The 21,639-nt window shown below is 52.7% G+C and overlaps 1 protein-coding gene across 2 annotated transcripts in view; it reads left to right on the top strand.

The window, feature by feature from the left end:
- ITGB5 (integrin subunit beta 5) overlaps nucleotides 1-15,296 on the top strand; it is a 115,600-nt gene extending 100,304 nt beyond the window's left edge. Inside the window, 5 exon segments of one of the 2 annotated variants that reach the window (NM_174679.2) lie at nucleotides 6,179-6,401; nucleotides 10,199-10,302; nucleotides 12,579-12,698; nucleotides 14,004-14,170; nucleotides 14,800-15,296. In NM_174679.2, coding sequence (NP_777104.1) covers nucleotides 6,179-6,401; nucleotides 10,199-10,302; nucleotides 12,579-12,698; nucleotides 14,004-14,170; nucleotides 14,800-14,895 — 710 coding nt within the window. In that variant the 3' untranslated portion in view covers nucleotides 14,896-15,296. 2 annotated transcript variants of the gene reach the window in all.
- The last annotated feature ends 6,343 nt before the right edge of the window (nucleotides 15,297-21,639 follow it).

The following is a 21,639-nucleotide window of genomic DNA, read 5'->3' as shown; positions in this document are numbered from 1 at the left end:
GTACCATGCAGCTAACCAGATCTTAGTTCCCCAACCAGAGATTGAACCTGGGTCCCGGCGGTGAAAGCGCTGAGTCCTAACCAGTGAGCCTCCAAGGAGTTCCCTAACCTTGGAAGTCTTTGATCCAAGCTCCCAGAAAGTGTTTCCTCTCCGAACTCTGAGATCATCTGCTCCAAGCTTCCCTTCCCTCACCCTCCCTCTAATGTGACAGTGACAACGATGGAGCTAGCTAGCATTAACTCAGCACTTTTGTCCTTTAGTTGCTAAGTTGTGTCTGACACTTTTGTGACCCCCATGGACTTTAGTCCACCAGGCTCCTGTCTGTGGGATTTCCCAGGCAAGAATACTGGAGTGGGTTTCCATTTCCTTCTGCAGGGGATATGCCCAACCCAGAGATCGAACCTGAGTCTCTTGCTTGGCAGGCAGCGTCTTTACCACTGAGCCACCAGGGAAGCCCACATGTCAGACACAAGTGCTTTATACAGGTTAAGTGATTGAACTCATAACAGCAAGCCTACAAGGGAGGCATCTTTATTGGCCCTATTTTATTTTTTTAAAGAGTGTTCTAGATTTTATTTGAAGTTACAGTTTATTGAATTTTTATTTTTTGGCTATGCTGCATGGCATAAATGCAGGATCTTAGTTTTCCAACCAAGGATGGAACCCATTCCCCCTGCAGTGGAAGCACGGAGTTTTAACCACCGGACTGTCAGGGAAGCCCCTATTGGCCCTCTTTTAAAGTGAAGAAACCAACATGCAGAGGGGTTAAACATCAGTCACTTCTGGCAAATAGCAGAATCAGGAGGCGACCCAGGCTCCCTGATTTCAGAAGCCCTGTGTTAGCCACCACTCTACCGCCTCAGTTTCTGAATGTTTCCTGTATCCCTGCTCTGTTGCCCATCACCCATGTTCTGTGGTGTGTTTACTCCCCTTCACCCTTTGCCTCATGCAGGAATGTCCACCCCTCCTTTTCCTGAGGACAGGGGGCCTGGCTGTCTCCTATCTGAGTCAGTCACCCCTCGCCTGGCAGATCCTTGCTTTCCACTCCCTTGAACTCCCCCCGTTTGAAGTTGTGTCCTTCCACGGCACAGTCCCATACTTTTTCTCATCCCTGTCTTCTCATCACCCCGGAACAGTGCTGTGACCACTGTCCAGAGCACTGATCCTTGCTTGCTCCGCTCCAAGGGCAGTCCTGTGTCAGCTGCTGCACTAGGGGCTTGATTTGCAGTAACATCAGTATTTCTGAAGACACTCCCATGAGGAAGGCACTGTCCTCATGGACAGATAAGGACGTGATCATCAGTCAGGTTTAGAGATTTGCCCAAGGTAACATAGCCAGTGGTGCAGGATACACTTGAACATGGTTCACACACTTGAACAAGTATGCACAGCCCCCAGCCCTTCATGCAGCTGATCAGGGTTATCCTGAGCTCCTCCGGCCACAGCCCTCACCCCAAGCTGTTCAGTCTGCCTTCACCACCCCCCACCACTTCCTCCCCACCTCAGTCTCTTTCTGCTGTGATCTCTTTAGAGTTTGTTTTTCCCTTGATCCCTCCACTTGCCACCAGATTTTCTCTTTTCTGTATCTTTCTCTTTAATCAGAAGGATGCTTAAATATCCCCTTTTTAAAATCCCCAGCCTCCTTCCTCCCCATCTCTTCCTTTCCCTGAACAACCGGATTCCTTGTGGGAGCTGCCATGCTGTCTGTGGCCACTGCCTCACCACTTTGTCACTGGATTCCACCCTCACATCCCACTGCACTGTAGAATTTGCCCTTGTTGGCCTCTGCAGAGCACTGGTTCTGGCTGGGCTTCCTCACAGCCCCCCATCCCTCCTCTCCAGCAGCTCCTTCCTGCCGGCTTCCACGGCACCCCTGCCTCTGAATAGCCCGCATTCTACTTTATCAAGGGAGGCAGGGGGCTGCGTCTTGGCCCGTGGCCCACACAAGCACCGTTTTGCTGATGGAAAGCTGTTGAATTCTGTAGAGCTGAAATTCTGTATAAATAGACACATTTACAACTTCCTGTCCATTTAACTATCAATCATTCCAACAAAGGTACTAATAATAACTTGCACATGTAGCAATTCACAGCTTACAAAGTGCTTTCACATGCCCTTCAGTATCCCTATCTGTATGTAATGAAAATATTTTTTATGTCTGCAGAGTATTAAACAGGCATCATGAAATTCAGCACACTCTGCCAAGGTGCTGGGGAAGCATTATAAATGAGCTCTGTTATGATGAGGACTCCTTGCTTCGGCCCTCTGGGTGTTCCCGTTCCCCATGCAGCTCTCCTGGTAATAGATGGGTTATTGAGCCTGGGGACGGGACCCAAGTGGCCCTTGTCATTTTAATAACACATGGTCCTCCTAGGGCATTAGGAGAGGCCAAGGGCTGACCAGAGGATGTGGAAATCTGCATGTGTGGGTCGAGGGAAAGGCAGGTTGAGGCCCAACTGCAGGGTCTGAGATGTTTGGGTTAGGATACATTGTGACCAGATTTACATGCTTGGTGACACTCTGTAGAGGTCACGCTTTCTGGAGGAGACATGGAAGCTTAGGCTGAGATGGCGCGTGGCTGTGCCTTATTGCCAGCTCCTCTGGTTGGGAGGCCGTCCTTGGAGGACGGTGTTGAGGGTGATTCTGAGGCTAATCCCAGGCTCCCTGGCAGAGACTCCCCTGATTAGACGGTAGGATCTGCGTGGGAGTGAAGGAGGGCAAGGTGCGTGCGCCCCGCGTGCGCCCCTCTCTGCTGTAGCTTCTTTCCACTGTCTTGGGAGGCAGTGGATCACCTGACGGACAAACTGGGGCCATCCAGGGAGTCCCTGAGGACAGCCCTTAGGCGGATTCAGCCACTCCACCAAGCGTGGCTTCTCTCTAGTGTGACTTGCTGGGACTTTGCATTGGAACTGGCAACTGTTAGAAGCCGAAGAGCCCCATGGATGAGGACTTTCCAGTCCTGTGGCCTCTGTGCCTCCCACCTGCTGCCCCCACTAATGGCACAGCTCTTGTGTCCTCACTCACAGGCTCTTTGCACAGCGTTTCCTTCTCTCCATGTCCTCGCTGCTCAGGTGCTGGGGGCGCGGCTTCCAGGGATGGCTTACATCTCTGGCCATGAGTCCTGCCCCTCACCATGGAGCCACATTGGTGACCACTGACCCCTAGTATCTCCTGCCTGTGACTCCTAACTCTGCTCACACCCCAGATCCAGGACACATTCAACTGCTTTGACCTTGGGCTGGCTTTTGGAGCTCTTGGGTTCTCATGGGTCATATGTGCCTGAGGCAGCTGGGTTTACTTGCCAGTCAACAATCATGGGGGAAAGTACGAGCAGTTGGCAACTTTGCTATCTTCTCATTGAGCAGATCTTTTCACGTGAGATGCTCAGTCACAATGGGGAGCAAGTTCTTCTTTCAACACACACATACCCACACTTCACCACAAAAAATAATATACTACCTCTTCTCCAAACCACTGACAGTCTGGAATAGTTGTCAGGTTACATCTGGTTCATTGTACATTGCTGCCAAATACAGAGTAAGAGGGAAAACAACACTCATCCAGGTCAAACAAAGCAGTCCCTCTGGCTGAGTAGTGTCTTTGCTGCATGTAAATATGGCACCAGCCATGCCTCTTCTGATATTTTTGCTTTATGAGATGCTGCTATGTACAAGCCATTGGAGAGGCCAGAGCTAATGAAAAACCTACCCCTGAAGTGCACTCACTTTGAGATGCGTTTAAAAATATATGGATGGATGGAAGGAGGGAGGGATGTGTGATGGAGCAGGTAACACGCTGGCAGTGGGAGAGCTGGTAAACAGGCGGATGTTCACACCACAGTCTTTTCATCTTGGCTGCAGGTTTGGAATTTTCATAATAAAATGTTGGGGGGGGGGTGGTGGAAATTACCCTGACAGTGAACCATTTTAATCTAAAACAGGCTGCTGACCAATGTGGTCCCAAGGTCGAGAGTGAGGGAGCTAGCTATGTGGATTGGATCCATTTCATTTGGGAAGACTTCCCTGTGGAGGGTGGTTTCCTGCCTGCCACGGCTGTTCGAGGACTGGTGGAGAGGAGGGGTGTGCAGGCCTGCCTCCCTGGAGTGGCTGTGTGCTCTGCTCCCCCCCTAACCGTAACCCTTGAGCCAGAGGTGCTGCTCTCTCTCCTGTGGCCCACAGACCGCATGCCAGCTTCCAGGCAGTTAAACTGCATTCCGCAGCCTCCTCCTGGCTGGGCCTGGCTTTCCTCACCTCTCCCAGAGGGCTGCCATATGCCTCGACGCTGCCTGTGAAGTGGGGAGGCTGTTGCCCAGCGCAGTGTCTGCCAGGGCTCTGCGTCCCTGGGCTGTGGTCCATGTGTGGGGGGTTTGGTGGGGGAGGCTTGTTGGCTCCAGATGGCCACCCTTGCGTCCCGCAGGTCCCAGGCACTATAGTGAGGACTGGGCAGAGAGGGGGACAAGAAGGAAGTAGGGGTGAAGCGGCGCTCTGAAGTTAGGTCCTGACCTGAACTGTGGATCACACTCGCTGGGGGCCTCACAGAAGGTGCTGAGACCCAACAATCAGGACAGCTGACTCAGGAGTGGGAGTAGAATGCAAGCCCTCCCCCGACATCTGACGCCATCCCCTGTCTGTCTGGTCTCCTGCTAGTGTGTCTGTGGGTTCTCAGTAAATACAAATTCTTGGTCCTTTTGGTATCAGTCTTAGAAGAATGGCATGAGAAAGGAAAGTATGCTACAGTAGTAGTGTAAGGAAGACTTTAAAAAACTGCCATTTGGAGCACTGCTTTCCACTGTATTAGCACAGAGAACAGGAGATCCATGAACAGTCAGACCCCCCTGGAAGCTGGCACTCCCCATGCGCCTCACTGCCCAGCAGGTGCACGCATGTGCCTGGCGCACACACAGTCCTCTGAGCCCAGCAGCCCCCCTTCCCTTGATGCCTGCAGAGCTTGGAGGGGATGCCCGGCCCCTCTTCCCTTGGAGGCTGTGGAGCAAACAGGTCCCTCCTGCACGGGGGAGCTGGGGGACCCTCAGCTGGTTCTCCTCATGATTAGGGCCTACTCTGTCTCCTGAGAGGCTACAGGTCCTCAAGTTCAGACTGTGGGTCCTTGAGCCATGCTCTGGGTTTGGGTCCTGGCGCTGTGGCCACCCTCAAGCTGCTCTGTCCTTCCGTGTGTCGTTTTCATCACTTGTGAGCAGGGGATGGTTGTAAGAGTTCCGTGAGCCCACGCTGTAAAGCCTGACACGTTCGTAGTGAGTTCAGTGTTAGCTGCTGGCGCCCTTGGCCCCTGCTCCTGAATCGTCCCGCTCTGGCCACAGCTCCGGAGTCAGCATCCCCCTGAGACTCGGGGACAGTGCCTGTGTGCGTTTCCATTGTGGCTGTGGCAGGTTACCACAAATTGGTGACTGAAGACGACTCCAGTGTGTTCTCTTACAGCTCTGGAGGTCAGAGTCTGCCATGGTTCTCCCTGGCTACAGTGTCGGTACCAGGAGGGCCACAGTCCCTGCCAAGGCTCCAGGGAGGGTCCTTCCCTCACCTTTCCCATCTTACAGAGCTGTGCTCCCTGTGTTCCTGGCTCCTTGAGGCCGCTGCCTCTGTCTTCAGAGCTGGCAGCACAGCATCTTGCTTCTCTTGGCCGTGGCCACCACCTTCTGCAGTCAGATCTCCCTTTGCCTTACTCCTACACGGAACCCTTGTGATGGCACTTAGGGTCCCAGGATAATCTGGGAGAATCTCCCCTGTCTCAAAATCCTTCACTTTACCACGTTGCAAAGTCTCCTTTGCTACAGGGGGGTCACATCCACAGGCCCTGGGGCTGTTAGTCACATAACCGGGGAGACAGGAAGAAGTCCTCTGGGGTCCTGGGTCCAGGGCACAATAGTCACATAACCGGGGAGACAGGAAGAAGTCCTCTGGGGTCCTGGGTCCAGGGCACAACTTGGCCAAGTTCTGGACCGACTTGGAGCAGCATCCAGCCCCGGCGGACGACATGCACCGCCTGGGCGCCTGGGTGTCACCTTGTGGTGGCACCAGGCCCTCTTTGTCTGCCCGGTCAGAGTCTGAGGGCACAGTCCGTGTCTCATTGTTACATTTCCAGGGCCCAGCACGTGGCAGGCACCAGCTTGGTTGTGTGTTCGTGCAAGCAGGCTGGCACTGATGTGTGGTGTGTGTCCTTCTAGGCCATGGCGAATGTCACTGCGGAGAATGCAAGTGCCACGCAGGTTATATTGGGGACAACTGTAACTGCTCGACAGACATCAGCACATGCCAGGCCAGGGATGGCCACATCTGCAGCGACCGTGGGCACTGCGTCTGCGGGCAGTGCCAGTGCACAGAGCCAGGGGCCTTTGGGGAGACATGTGAGAAGTGCCCAACCTGCCCTGATGCCTGCAGCACAAAGAGGTAAAGCCCCCACCCCAGCTTCTCCCCCAGACCATCCTGCCCTCTGGCCAGTCAGCCTCCAGGGCCACCAGGCTCTCACTCCCCATCTCCCACACCTTGCCCATGCAACCTTGTAGGGCAATGAAACTCTTACTCGCATGAACTAGAATAGGGCCTTTGAAGCTCTGGTTCCATGGAGATTTTGTAAAAACAACACAAAAGCAAAACAGAACAACAAAAAGCAAAGACTGTTATTCAAGTTTAGAAATTACCAGATTACTAGGTTAAATGAATTGATTTTGGTACCAAAATAGCATCTTCTTGAGCCCTTACTCTGTCACTGAGTATTTCAAAAGGACATTCAGCATGCATGTTTTTTCCAAATAAATTTGACCCTCCCCATTAACATCTCCCAGTGTTTCACAGGCCACCTTCCCTGTATAGAAAATACTGCTTTAAACAAAACATCATCAGAAGGTAGATTGGACAGGAGGGCACCTGACCTAGATAAGGCATGCCAGGAACAAACTGCAGTGGCTTTTGAATTTTCTGCTCCATTTGCACAGATAATGGAGCGGGTCTCCGTGCTGCTGCTGAATGCAGAGATTGTCCAGATACAGGCTCCAGGCCTCCACTGACCCAGCCACAGGGTCGCGTTCCCCAGTTGACCTCGCAGCTCTGCCTCCACATTCTGACAGAGCACGAATGAGAGGGAATGAAGGAGAGCAGGGAGTTACGGCGTCGGGAGAGCTCGAGTGACAGCTTTCCTTGATTTTGCTAGAGAAGCAGCTGCGCCATCGTCATCCTCGTGCTGAGGGGCCAGGAGGGAGGGGCACAGATAATCAGAAACAAGTAATAATACAGACGTTGTTTCCTTTTGGCTGGGAAATGCAACTGTGCAATTTTTTTTGGCAGATATCCCTTCCAAATGCCTGGCCCAGGCTCCTAATGAGAGGAGGTCATGCTCCCCGAGTGGCTGGGGCTGCCGGTCAGTCTGAACTCAGAAACGTTCTGGGTGGCAAAGCCCCTGTCTGGATGTTTGCCACAAATAATCCAGGCGTGGGTAATTGAAAGCTGGCCGCAGATGGAGAGACAAGATAGACAGGGCCAGATTTTATTTTGTGTAATTAGAGAGAAGCCAGGCAGAGTAAGGGAAAAGAAACACAGATCCACTGTAGACCTGCTAAGAGTGAAGAAACAGCAGAAATGCAAATGGAAACATCCCAGGGGAGGAGGTTAGGATCCTGGGTCTGGAGCCCAAATAGCTGTGGCCATCTGAGCCTGGACTCTCAGCCATTATCAACATGTAATGCCTGAGGGAGGCACCCTCCCCCCAGCTCCCACCAGCACAACCCTTTGGAGTCTGTGCTCCCAGACCTTGGGGCATGTGAGGCTGTTGGGAGGTGGGGATGAAGCCAGGACAATACACGTGGAGCAATAAAAGCTGATAAGACCTGTTTCTTTGCCTTCCTCTGGAGTAGCAGGGCAATAAAGGGTTGGCTTAGGTCAGTTAAAAGGCCGCTTGGGAAGACAGCCTTAGCTTTAAATGTTTAAAGCATTCATTTCCAAGAAGACATGGATTTTTTTTTTTTTTTTTTATCCATTAAACAACACCAAAGGAGCAAGGAGAGCAAAGAGATGCCATCAAGGAACCTCACTATTCCTTCTTACTTGTCTCTGGGCCACACTGACACTGCCTCTTTCACAGCCTACTTTAAAAAAAAAAAACAACAAAAAAAATGAAGTCCTTTTGATAGTGCCTCATTTCAGGCTGTTTTTCTATTCACCGCTTTGCTGAGAACCACCGGACTTCCAATGCCTTATGTCCTTTTTTTCCCCCTCTGGTACTTCAGAGCAGGCAATCTCCACTTTCTAGAACTAACCAAACACACACTTCACCTTGGGTGAGCTCATATTCAGCCTCAGCTGATTTCAATTAACAGACTCCCTGCGCAGAGTGTCTCAGCAGCTTGTTTGTTTAAAGGCCAGACTTATGTTAATACGTGACTATAATAAATCACAAGTTTCAACCCAGTGCGAGGAGCACGTGGGTTAAACTGATTTGCCAGTGTGGATGATGAGGGAATGTTCCCTGGAAGCAGGCCTGTCCTTTCCTGACTGCAGGGCCTGCAGGTGGAGGCCCCCGTGGTGAATCCTAGTGGAGACCAGAACCAGACACCTTTCTTTGCAGTGTGTTAATTGTGGGGAGGGGGGAGGACAGCGGCATTAGTGAGAAGGACCAGAGGAGGAGCCACCCCTTCCTGGTGCCCAGCCAAGTCTCAGTACCCGCCCACTGGGCTCTGCCTCAGGGGAAATGCAGCAATTCCGACTTGTTTAACTCCGGAATGTTTCCATGAAGTCATTCCGGGAGAGAGGAATTTGGTGGCCCATCCTGGAATGGTTGAATTCTTCAAACTATTAGAACCCTAGTAAGAAAGTCTTATCTGCTTTCTCTCCATGATCTACTCACTTGTGCAGTCCTCCTCAATGTTCAGAAAGCAGAGGAAGGACTTGGGAAGGGACTTGACGGAGTGGCGGGGGTCCTGGGTGCTAAGCCCTGCTGCCTTTGAGTCCGCATTTCCCTCGCCTGTAAAATAGAGCGACTTAATGAAACGCTCCCAGCTCCCTTCAGGCCTGGCATCTACTGCACAGGTTTTGTCCTGGAAATGTAGTAACTGGTTCCTCCATCCCAAGGAATTTAAAAATGAAAATGAGAAACCTAATGCGTGGCAGTTATATTTCCTGCCATGTTTTTCCCAGAGAGCCTTCCGGACACACAGCCCTGTTGGCCCCCATAGGCCTGTGGGGTACGGACTGCTGTCCCCTGTGTCGTTGAGGCTCTGTAAGCTTCCCCCTCACCCCTGCCACACTCTGGTGCCAGGACACAGCTGCAAGGAGGCAGTGGCCTGCCCCACATGCTTAACTCTGGAGTCCTCACCCCATTTCCTGGAGAAGCCCCTGTTTGGGGGATCTCTTTCCTCCCTGCAGGTCACTGAGCACCATAAGCTGCAAGTGGACAGTCCGCTGGCAGTTTTGTTGCAACCCACTTCTCCCTGGAGTTGAGTTCTTGCCACCCCATTTATGCACCTCCCCACAGTCCCCCAGAGGGGTTAGGGACCCTGTCTCCCCTCCACAACAATCTTAATGAACCGTTAGAGCTTGGCTCCCATGCCACGTGGGCTCTGTCTGGGAGGGAGAAGGGGAAAGGGCCGAGTCTCCAGGACAGTGGTCCTTAGCCCTCACCTTTTTGCTCAATCCCTGGAAGACCAGGCTCTAGCCCTAGAGATCCAGATTCTGTGGGTGTGGCTGGGCCCCTGCAGAGATGTCCTAAAAGCCCACCCAGAGAGGTTAATGTGCAGGAGGGCTGAGAGCCCTGCCTGCGTGATGGTCTCCTGGTGGGGATCTTGGGAGTTGGGCCACGGGGGTGTGAGAACCCCTCCTCAAGGCCAGGAATATATTTTTTTTAATCATCAGAAGCTCCCTGTGTTGGGCAGACTCCTCAGGGAGGCATTTGACACAGCGGAGTGCAGGTGGATGTGGCTCCTGGTGTCAGAATTTGAAAGGCCTCCAGCCTGCAACTTGACATGGGGACCAGACACGTCTCTAAACTCACCTAGGCTCCTCCAAGGACCTTCAGGCTTCCCTGCATGAGGGCAACGGCGGGGACAGTAGGGCTAAGCAACTGGAGATGGCAGAAGTTAAAGCTTCAGGGGCCTAAAGGAGGGCTGGGATCTGCACTCTTGGGGCATGTACTCGGTTACATGTGTGGAGCTGATCCACAGCATTTAACACCCACATTTATCGCCTCTCTTCCAAAGAGACTGTGTCGAGTGCTTGCTGCTTCACTCAGGGAGCTCAGCTGACAACCAGACCTGCCAAAACCTGTGCAAGGACGAGGTGATCACACGGGTGGACACCATCGGTGAGTATGCCTAGTGGCCTGGGCAGCTGGCCCCTTTTGGATCCTGGCAGTAGATGTAGAGACGTAGAGACTCTATCCTGTGGGGATCTTCAGGGCTGCCTGGCAGACAGGACGCTAGTTTTAGCCTTGAGTTAGGAAGTAGCCTCAGGTCCTTGGCCAGTCCTTGCTGGCTCCCCAAGAGGACTTGGGGTACCTGGGCTAGGGCACAGGTTCCAGGCTCTCCCTGTTCATCGGTGTCTATCCTGTCCCTGGGCCCAGTCCCTTCCTAGCCACATCTTCTCCCAGGCTTCCTGAGAAGTTGGGGTATTAGAATAAGTACTGTCAGCTGCCACAACAAACAGGCCCCGAACCTCAGTGACTTAACAAAACAGAAGTTGGTTTGTCACTCACTGAAAGTGAAGATGTTCCTGGTTGACAGAGCCTCCATTGGTCCTTCATGAGCCCAGATACCCTCTCAGTTTTGGTTCCACCCTCCCCCATGCCCTCAGAAGCCTCTCCACTGAGTCTACAAATGGGGAGGACAGAGGGAAGGATTGGATGGGAGGTTTACATGGGCTGGACCTGGAAGGGTACATGTAATTTCCCCCCAGAATTCAGTCACCCGGCCACATTTACTGCAGGAATGGTGGGAAATGCCATCCAGGAAATGCAGGAAGCTGGGAAACCATGTTTGGTGACCAGCTAGCCAGTCTCTGCCCCATTTGGCCTCAGCCCAGCACAGCTCTCTTGATGCTGCTGGCATCAGACAAGGCAGAGCTTGCATTCTGTCCAGGTGAACCCAGGATAGAATTCCTGCAGGTCTCTCTGCTCCCTGTTCCTGCCTCCCTGGTCTTGATTGATGCTCTGGCCAAATCATGGCAACCAAGTCATGAATGCCATCAGCGCATAGTCACTGAGCACCTACTGTGTGCCAGGGCTTGTACTGCACCTGGGAGCCAATGGGGAGCCCCCCACCCTCCCCAGCCTGGCCTCATTATGCCAGTTTTCCTGCCCTACTTCTGTCCTGTGACTTGAGACCTGGCTCGCAGCAAGTTCTGCCTGCAGACCTGGGCCATTGCCTCATGACTGGACACCCACAGAAAGACAGGGCAATGCCTCTCCTGACCCACTGACTACTCTGTTGCTCTGGAGCAAATGTTGCTGTTCATGCACAGCTGTGACCTGAATCAGCTGCTTCACAGAGAAAGTTTCTGTTCGAATTCAGCAGTTATCCTTCCTTCCCCCAGGCTCACACACACACACACACACACACACTTGCTCACACTCAGCCAGACTGGGCTTACGGTTGGGGTTTGAGAGGAAAAGCCCAGTTTCTATTCGAATTCAGCAGTTATCCTTCCTTCCTTCCTTCCCCCAGGCTTTCACACACATACACACACACACACACACACACTTGCTCACACTCAGCCAGACTGGGCTTATGGTTGGGGTTTGAGAGGAAAAGCCCAGGCCTCTGCATCTGATAACCACTCAAAACTGTCTGGTCCCAGGTAGAGCCCCCTTTGAGCCACAGGCTTCCAGAGGGTGGAGCTGGAAGGCGTTCCATGTCACAACATAACCTGCAGTTGTTACTCAGGACCTGTGGGTCATTCTCTTATCACCGGCCTCCCTCTTACTTCACACTCTTCCGGGCTTCCTTCCCCCTAAGAAATCAGTCTAACCCCGACCCAGGGAAGCCTTGGACTGTGGATAATGCCTTGGGGGTGGGGACTGGAGGGGGTGGGGAGGGTGGCGCCTTCACCTCAGGTGACAGCCATGTGGGGACAGCAGGTGTGAGGCAGTGTGAGGAAAGGAGCTTCTTCGCACGGGGAGCAAGGCAAGCAGTGTGCACCATGCTGGGGGCTGGGAGTCTCTCTCTCGCCTCATGGCCTGGCGTGCTCATTTCACGTCTCAGGACAGCACTGCCAACTCTCGTCCCCCTGCAGCTGGCTTTCGGCAGGGGGCTCGAGTGCGAGCTCTCACTCAGGCCTCCGCGGGCAGCCGGACAGCCTCTTCTTTCTCCAGTTCCATTGTCCTGCCCGCCTGGCCATAGTGCTTCCTTTCCTCCCACATCCCCACAGTGAGTGCTGCAGAGGTTCCCTCACGTGGAGGGGAGTTGGCATCCCTGGGGCAGTCTAACTCAGTGCTGGGCCTGCATTCTTGATATGAGAGACTCCCAGTCGGCCCCTCTGCACCCCTTTTCTTTGGGGGCAGGATTTGGCTCTTCACCCCATCCCTCAGTGGCTCCGCGTTACTCAGAGAGATACTTAGGACATCTCTGCTTGGTTTTCTTGCAGTGAAAGATGACCAGGAGGCTGTGCTTTGTTTCTACAAAACCGCCAAGGATTGTGTGATGATGTTCACCTACTCAGAGCTCCCCAGTGGCAAGTCCAACCTCACGGTCCTCAGGGAGCCAGGTGGGTGAGGCCTGGCCCTGTCTGCTCCCCCGGGCCGCTTGGTTTCTGATGTGTCACCCATCCTCTCCTCACCATCCTTTCCAAACTCCAGAGAGGGGAGGGACACAGTTCCCTGTGAAGATCAGGATCCAAGGCCTCCTCTACCTGACTGCTGTAGTTCAGAAGAAAGATGAGTGTTCATCTGGGGACCATCGCTGGGGCGGAGCTGGGGGGCTGTGACTGGAGGGAATGGGAGTTATAGGAGGATAGGGCCCTGCCCTGGGGGAGTGTCTCATCTCAAAGGAAGGGGTACAGGGGTGATGGTAAGCACAAAACACAATTAACCTACATGGCCGGCGGCAGTGCAAGTGTGCAGGGCAGGGCCGGACCATCAGGGCCAGGCATCAGGGAGCTCTGGTACATGCATGGCCCTGGCTGGGCTGCCGCTTCCTGGAGTGGAGTCCAGGAAGGGCAGAGCGCTGGGTTAACATTCCCACAAGTGCTGTGCCCAGCCACTGAGGACGGCACGCTCTGACCCTACATGGACATTTCTGCCTCATGCTCCGGGCCTGGGGACCAGTAGCCCTTTTCCTTGGGATAATTAGGGTTTCTGGTATGACCCCTTTTATTCTTTGGAGGAGGTTGGAGCGGGGGTGAGGGCGCAGGAAAAGATCTGCTCTCTTGAGTTCACAGCATTGCAAACTGCTTCCACTTGAGGCCAGACCACATAACATGCCTTCCCGAGGCAGAGGCAGAGGGAAGGGTTGTGGTCTCAGCCCAGGATGCACGCCTGAAGAATGAGGCTTTGTTTCCAAGCACTGTCTTTGTGGTTCTTTGAAAATAAGCACATTTGCTCCAAAGGCTGCACACTAAGGGCTTACAAATGTTGGCTGGCCCCCAGCCCAGCCCTTGTGGAATGGCTTCGTGAAACCTCCTGCCGCCTGGTCTACTCCCGAAACCATTTATGTGAAAGTTGAGACATGGTCCAGCATCCTGCGTGGGCGGCGGGGCCGGGCTGGAGCGTGGGTGCTTCGAGTTGGGGGTTGCAGCCGTGCGGAGGGTGTGTGGGGAAAAAGTGGAGCAGCCTCCAAGTTCTCCTGGACTTTGCCCTCGATTTGCTGTGTGGCCTTGGGACAGTCACCAGCCTTCTTTGAATCTTTTACTTCATGTGCATTGGAGAAACCCACCTGCCACCCACACCTCCCAGAAGCCATGTGAGGGTCTTATGAAGCACAGGAGGGCCTCTGGGGAGAGCTGGTGGGCCTGAGGTTGGAGGGGGGGGCATGGTGATGCCGGCAGCTTGCTCACCGTGCCCTGGTCCTCCAGAGTGTGGGACCGCCCCCAGTGCTATGACCATCCTCCTGGCTGTAGTCGGCAGCATCCTCCTGACTGGGTTTGCACTTCTGGTCATCTGGAAGCTGCTCGTCACCATCCACGACCGGAGAGAGTTCGCCAAGTTCCAGAGTGAGCGATCCAGGGCCCGCTACGAAATGGTACGCCAGTGGGAAGCTGGAAGTGGGAAACATGTCAAGCTTAGGGGTCTAGTTGAGTTCAGGCAGAGGCCCCCTCACACCTTTAGCATTCAGAACAAAGAAGTGAAGCCTGAGGGGTGGTGTGTACCCAGTTCTGAACACTCTGCACAGAGCCCCACACCACATCCAGGTCAGGAGGCTCACGAGCAGAGGTGCTGGGCACAGCCTGAGCAGGGGGAGTCTGGACGGTCTGGACACAGCCCAGGAGGGGATCCCCTTACCCACAGTCTATCGCAATGTCTGTGTGTGCCTTGCTTCCGAAAGCAGACTGCGAGTCACCCAAGGACAGAGCACAGTGAGTGCCCCCTGAAGTCCTAGTTAGTTTCTGTTAAAACTGGAAGGGACTTTAGAGACCATCTGATGGACAAGGTCCCTCATTTCAGAGAAGGAGAGAGAAAGTTCAGGGAAGGGCGGGGCCCTTCCAGGCCAGTGGGTTGGAGGAGCAAGTCTTGCAGCACAAGGCAGGCACCTCCACCCGCACGCTGAGCCCGCTGCCCTCCTGGTGACTGACCCTGGAAGGGCCTCCAACCCTGTGTGTTCGAATGAGTGAATGAACTAACACGTGTCCTTTTACCCTCTGTGTTCTCTAGGCTTCAAACCCTCTGTACAGAAAGCCCATCTCCACGCACACTGTGGATTTCACCTTCAACAAGTTCAACAAATCCTACAATGGCACAGTGGACTGACAGCTCCTTCCCCTCAGAGGGCTGGAGGGGGCGAGCTGTCAAGCCAGAGACTGACACGCTCTGGACAGCTGCTCGGCTTGATCGCTGCTCCCTGCTCCACCGAGCGCAGAGACCTTCCGGCAAGCCCGGGCAGGGAGCCTGTGCAGGAAGGCGCCTGGCTGTGCCGGCTGGCCACCCCTCCAAGCCTGGCCACGGTACTCTCGGCTCTCCTCAGCACATCCAGCTTGTCGTCTCAATGAACTACTGAGACGCGGGCCACATCCTCCTTCCGGGAGGGCTGGGCCTCAGATCTGGCCCCACGAGAGGGCTCTTGGGAGTGTCAAGAGTGTGTAAAATCCAGTCTGGCTTCGCTCATGTTGATCATGTTTGTATGAAATAAAATGATCGTGCATTTATGTATAGTTCTGATTCCCGAGAATTACCTGCCTGTTGTCTCTGCCTCGCACGTGGGTGTTGGTGACGGGATCGAGATTCCTGTTGGAGGCATGTAGTTTGCAGAGGTCAGCTTTTTTCTGTCCACGTTCATCTAGTACTTTTGTAATGAAAAGGAAAGAGATTGTTTGGGATTGAAAGTAAAGATTAAAACCAAAAGATTTTGTGTCTGACACTCTTCATGACATGCACTTACCTTTCTGAAGTCCCCAGCAGGGACACCACACAAGCCAGTCCAATACTCCAGACCAGGGCTCATCACACAGAGCTCCATGCAGTACTCCGGGCATTTGGCGGGGGCAGGGAGGCACTCCAGGGAGGGCTGAGCAGATGTCTTTGGACACTCCCAGCTTTTCCTTAGGTTCTAAACTGTGATGATCACCTCTTTGGCTTCTTTCCCGTGTCCCAGGTGTTAGGCTGCGAATTGTGCAGATGAAGAAGGGTCAAGATGTGGCTTCCACATAAAGTGACTTCTTACACATTATAACAAGTTTCCTGTCGGCTGTCCTTCCTGCAGGGCCCTTTAAGGCCTCTCTCTTTCCATATCTGAGTCAAATTATCTGATCCTATCCCCTGTTTATAGACAAGGAAACTGATCGCTGGAGAAGGGATGGGGCTTTCCTAGGTGTCATTAAGTGTAACTAATGACAAGCTGGTACAAAGAGCAGGCCTCACAAGCAAGGTACCTGCTCCTTTTTGTAACATCTCTTTCACTAATCACTTAGCTGCTGCTGGCATCACTTCAAGGCTATTGGGCTTTCATTCCAGATTCATCTGTTCTCAGCCTTGGACCAAATTCCCTTTACTTCATTTCAGCAAATGCTAAGACAAATGTCTATTAATAAACAGCCGTATTTATGACCTGGGGAAAATATGAACAGATTCGTGTTTCCTTTGTCCTGTGTAATTAGGATGAAACAGAGACCTTGCGGCTTGGTGAAACTGCCTTCAATCCTTTTTGGAATAAAGCCAAATGTAGGTAAATATACAAAATAGACACAGGATGGTCTTGTGACTTTTCCAAACTGAGAAAAATATGATTTCAGAAGAAACGTTGGATTTCTCTTTTGATTGTGGGTTTCCTGATGACATGGTTAACTTGTTCAAAGTCTAATTTTCTACCAGGTGGCTCTGTAAGGGCACAGCATTCTTGAGCCAGGGACAGAAAGAATGAATTGCTCCAGGCTTCCACCTGATGTGGAAGTTCGGGCTATTTCCTCGGTGACGCTGATGGCTGTTGCTCACAGTGCCCTGCTGCCCCCTGCTGGAGGCTCTGGGGACAGCTGTTCAGAGACCTGACGAGATTCTGACCCAGTGTGTGATCCCCTTCCTTTCTTTTGGTGATTTGGCCAGGTCCTCACTGCCTCCTGTTAACACAGATAATGGAGCAGGAGCTGAGGGTGCTCTGGACCTTTGCTCTGCCAAGCTCTCTCAAACCGAGGGCCCATTGTTGCTGGGCTGTGGAAGCACTCAGGTGAGAGTGAGCTGCAAAAGGACCTGCTGCTGTGTGGCCACTGGAGCACCTGCAAGGAGCACATGCCTGGTGGCCTCTGGAAAACTTTACTGTTATCTGTTTGGACAGGTAATTAGTAACGTGTTTGTTGGAAAGGAAGAGTGGAGGTGCTATTTACCTTTGTAATCAATCTTTGTTGACTTAATAGAGATTTCCAAATGGTACTTTATTCATTTTTAACAAGTTTTCTAATTGCAAAAGTAGCACATGGGAAAAATGAAAAAGAGATCAGAAGGAAAGTAAAAATCTTTTACAATCACAGCACACAGAGGCAACAACTCTTATCCTTTTTGTGGACGACATCTCAGTCTTTTCTCCCGTGCGTGTATGTGTGATTTTAACCAAATCTGAATTACACTGTCACTTTTCAAGAGGACTGGGGATTCTCATTCCACTTGGTTGACTAGTACTTAATCAAATTAAAGTAACTAACAGCTGCCTCTTCTGAGGTGGTATTTTTTTAAACTTGCTTAATCAGGTTCAAAGCTGGCGGTGATTATTGTGAAACTCGTGGGATGAATTTCAGGTAACAGCAAACAGATGGGGAGATCAGAGGGGCGGAGAGACGGCCCTTTTTTCTGTTCATGTGACATCTTAATTGAATAGCTTCTCCCTCTCTGGAGGGCTCTCGTTGTGTGGGGCTCCTGTTGCTTCTGAGAAGGGCAGCCTGGCGAACTCAGCTTGCACGGGCCTTTGTGACTGGCTGGGATGGGGCAGTGGAGTGGAGGACACTCAGGAGGAGGTAAGAGCCTCTGCAGCATCCTTGTGGACGTGTGGGGCCTGTGTGAGGCTTGGTGAGGTCTCTCCTGAGCTGACTTCTGTTTGCACCCAGCTCAGGGGCTCCAGGCTTCCCAGGAAGGACGTGGTTCCATTCTGATCCTCAGAGAAGGATGTAAGTGAAGGCAGGACAATGAGGGAGACAGTTGAGCTCAGTTGAGCTCCCACTGAGCTTGTGGCTTTAGGGATGGTCACTGCCCAGCCGGCCCCAGCTGACAGCGCCGCCTCCAGGACAGGCTGGTGATGTGTCACAGTGAGACAGATGGTCTTCGCATCCAGTTTGTGTCTCTGGAGTTCAGTGCCGGGACATTCGGAGCCTCCTTTTGTCATACCATGGGAATGTATAATCTAGCTTCGGTGTCTGGAATTTTTGCTTTTGGTTGTAGTCGGTATCTTGAGCATCAAGAGGCTGGGAACTAAATGCCAGGAAATGGAACCTACCTCCAGTTACTGAAATCTCCATCTTCTCCAATGAACCCCACCCCCTCCACGACCCCCTCAATCCTTGGCTGTCTCCCCTTCCACACACGCTTTCTGATCCTTCCGATGTCCTGCTCTGTAGTACTTCGTTTTAAGTGGCCTTGAATTCTTGTTGCAAACAGGCAAGCTCTAACCTGTAGGTAACCATAGGGCTGTGTGCTGCGGTGACCTTCTAGGAGAGGAGTTCTTGGTCATATTGTGTTGGGGACACTTTTGGTGTTCTAGTGAACCTTTATTAGAATAAGGCTAATACATGTGTAAACAGGGGTCATACTAAAAAGCCTGGACCCGTTTATCAGGGGAGCTGGTTACTATTTACCAGCTTAGTTTGGCTTCAGAAACCCCTTGGAATACTCATCAATTACAGCCTCATTGGTTCCACGTGCATCGCATATCAAATGCTTGCAGCGAAAAGCAGCCTCTCTCCACGTGACCCTCACAGTAGTGGCACCTGGTGTTCAGGGAAGGTATTTCCTGTCTTCCTAAGGAGCGAGTTGAGACCAGTCACTCTGGGAGAGGGTTGGCACATGAGACTCCGCCTCTAATTCGATGCTTTCTCCTCTGTGTTCACCTTCTGGGAAAGAAGGGCTGTCAGTTCTTATCTCAGAACTCTGTCGTGTGACTGGAAGGCACACATGTCTACTGAAATTAAGTGAGTGTGGATGAAGAGATTATGTCCCTTCCCCTCCCTCTTGCATCTTTTTCTCCCATCTCCATCTCATCAGCAATCTCTGGTATGTGTGTATTCACCGGAAATCGAGGTGCTTTTACTATTTAAAACTTGAGGGAAGATGACAACTGACACACGTTTCATGGTTCCTGGCACCAAAGTTCAGCAATTTAAAGACTTTTCTGTGGAGGAGACCACAGATTGGTGCAGACGCTGGTTCAGGGCTCACCTCCCTGCTGGTTCAGCCAGCCCGATGGGAATAGACTATTTGTATGAGTGGTTGTGTGTGCTGGTTGATAGTCACATCCTCGCCTGTGTCCATACAACAGTATTTCTAAGAAGCCTACGGTGAACGGAACACACCGTCAACTGAGGGTTGTGGGTGGCACCCCATGTGAGGACCCCACGTGGGCAGCAGAGCTGGGCAGAGGTCCCAGGAGAGGCGGGGAAGCCAGGGCTGCCTGACTGCCTGCCAAATGTCCCTGAGGGCTTGTTCCTGCTCAAGTCTCGGGGATTGTAGGCTTGAGGTGGGAGACGTCCCGTATCTGACTCCCGTATCTGACGGACCCAGAGAAGAAGGCAACAGGGAGGGAGGGGGAGGGGAACACTCTGGCCCAAAAGGAAGCCACAGGGGCTTGGGGAAGTCAGGGCAGCGGGATGTTGGGGGTGAGAGTGGAAGAGGAAGTTGTAAAGGAGGAGGGAGAGCAGAGACTGATGAGGCTATTTTTCCCTGAGCTAGTTCTTTTTGTTTGTTTGTTTTTTGGCTGTACTGGGCCTTCGTGGCTGTGTGGGCTTTTCTCTAGCTGCGGCGATCGGGGGCGGCTGTCTAGTGTGGCACACGGGCTTCTCCCGGCAGGGGCTTCTCTTGTTGCGGAGCACAGGCTCGCGGGCGCACAGGCTCCGGTAGTACACGTACCGGAGTACCTCCGTGAGGTACACGGTCTCAGCAGGTGTGGCTCGTAGGCTCTAGAGCGTGGGCTTAGCAGTGGTGCACGTGGGCTTCATTCCTCCGCTGCGTGTGGAGTCTTCCTGGACCAGGGGTTGAACCTGCACTGGCCCGTGGATTCTTACTGTATAACCAGGGAAGTCCCCCCTAAGCAAATTCCATGAGGTCATCATTCAAGTGTGCAAAAAACATTATTTTTTAAAAACTTATCACCTCTACTTCAAGTGTCTGTTCAAGTGATGGGAGAAAACAAAGCCACTAAGTAAAGAGAGACAGTGTCTTGTTAAGCACAGTCGTTCCAGGGTCTCCCGAGCCCCAGCCTGGAGGCTCAGTGCAGCATCATGACGTTGGAGGCAGGTCCACAGAGCTGTCTGCGCACGTGATGCCTGCTAAGAGGTCACTGGCCTCATCAGGACCACGTTCCTGCATGGCGGTGGAGAGAGCCTTCAGGTCCACCAGGCCTGTTTCTCAGTTAACTTCCAGGCCCTTTTCAGGGAAACGCGGCTTCTCCCTCACGTTATCTGGAGCCACAGGCCACCTCAGGCTCTGCCCCAGCCACACCTGGCCTCCAGGTCCACTGTCCTGCTCCGTGCCGGGGTCTCTGGCATCGCTGCTCTCCTGGGCCCCTCCTGGAAAGCGAGGCCCAGAGCTCCTCTGCTGGCTGCGTGTCAATTTCCCTCCCTCCCTCCCTCCCTGGACTGGGATGCCTGTGCCACAGCCTCCCCCAGGATCTGACTGTGCCCACCCCTGCACCTTCTTTTCCTCTCCCCAGGTCAGAACACTCCTCCCCGCTCCCTTGGTGGGAAGGGGAGAGGCAAACGTTCTTCCAGACCAGTCCTTCTGCCAAGACCTTGAACTTTAAAAGTTAAAAAAATACTCTAATTGTTTTGTTTCTCTTTGTATTTCCATTGTGGCATTACTTTCCTGTGGCTCAGAGGCCAAGTGTGGGCTTGGAAGGGCTGTGGAGAAAACAGACTGTGGAGCAAAAAAAAAACAAAAAATCACTTGATAATTCATACAAGGCCGGATTATGAACTTTAAATGCCCTAAGCCCTAAAAAAAATATGGCACCTCATGTTCTATAATCTAAAATAAAAGCAGCATTTAACAAGACAGCAGCTACTATTAAATAAAGAACCTCAAGGAGTCCTGATTTGCACCTCCCCCCTTTTTAAAAAAATACCAGATTCCTTCAAAAAACGTGTTTCGGTATCCTTGTTCCCTGGGCCTCTTAGCCCGTGCCTCAGTCAGGTGATGGTGTGCCCCAGCGCTGATGGCAGGTATCATGTCGTCTGCTAAGGGGTGGAGGAAGCAGATGGCAGAGCCCATGGGTGACACACCGATTGATGGCGGCTTCTCTGCTGAAGCACAGCAGTCACGCGAGAGCCAAGTGGCTGTTTGTTTCGGAGAGGTCACTGACTGCAGCCGAAGGCGAAGGCTGAAGGCAGGCAGGAAGCCTGAGTCTTGGTAGAATCAAGCTTCTGTCTTCCTGGCGACCAGGGCTAGACGTGGGGGAGCTGCAGCACGTCGTTGCATGTGTTAGTCAGCTGCTGCTGCACAAGCAGCTCCGAGCCCCTAGTTCCATGGCATACAAGGATGCGCGTTTACTACATGCTCACAGGCTTGCGGACCACGTGAGGCCCCTGTGCATCGGGCGTGGAAGGCTGGTTTGGGCTCTGCTCCGTTTTTATTCTCCTGGGATGTGTGGGCTACTCGGGGCGTGTTCTTCTCATGGTGGTGGCAGACATGAAGGGTGAGCGGAAATACAAGTCTAGGCTCAGAACTGGGACCCTGCCCCCTTCCCCCACATTCCACCGGTCAGAGAAGGTTACACAGCTGAGCCCTCCAGTGGGGAGTGGAAATACTCTCCACCTCAAATGGGAGGAACTGATGAGTCATAAGGGAAGGTGTGTGGATTCAGGGAGG

The sequence above is a fragment of the Bos taurus genome, chromosome 1 (assembly GCF_002263795.3).
Source record: "Bos taurus isolate L1 Dominette 01449 registration number 42190680 breed Hereford chromosome 1, ARS-UCD2.0, whole genome shotgun sequence".
Lineage (NCBI taxonomy): Eukaryota > Metazoa > Chordata > Mammalia > Artiodactyla > Bovidae > Bos > Bos taurus.
This window is presented reverse-complemented; position numbering and strand designations above follow the sequence as displayed.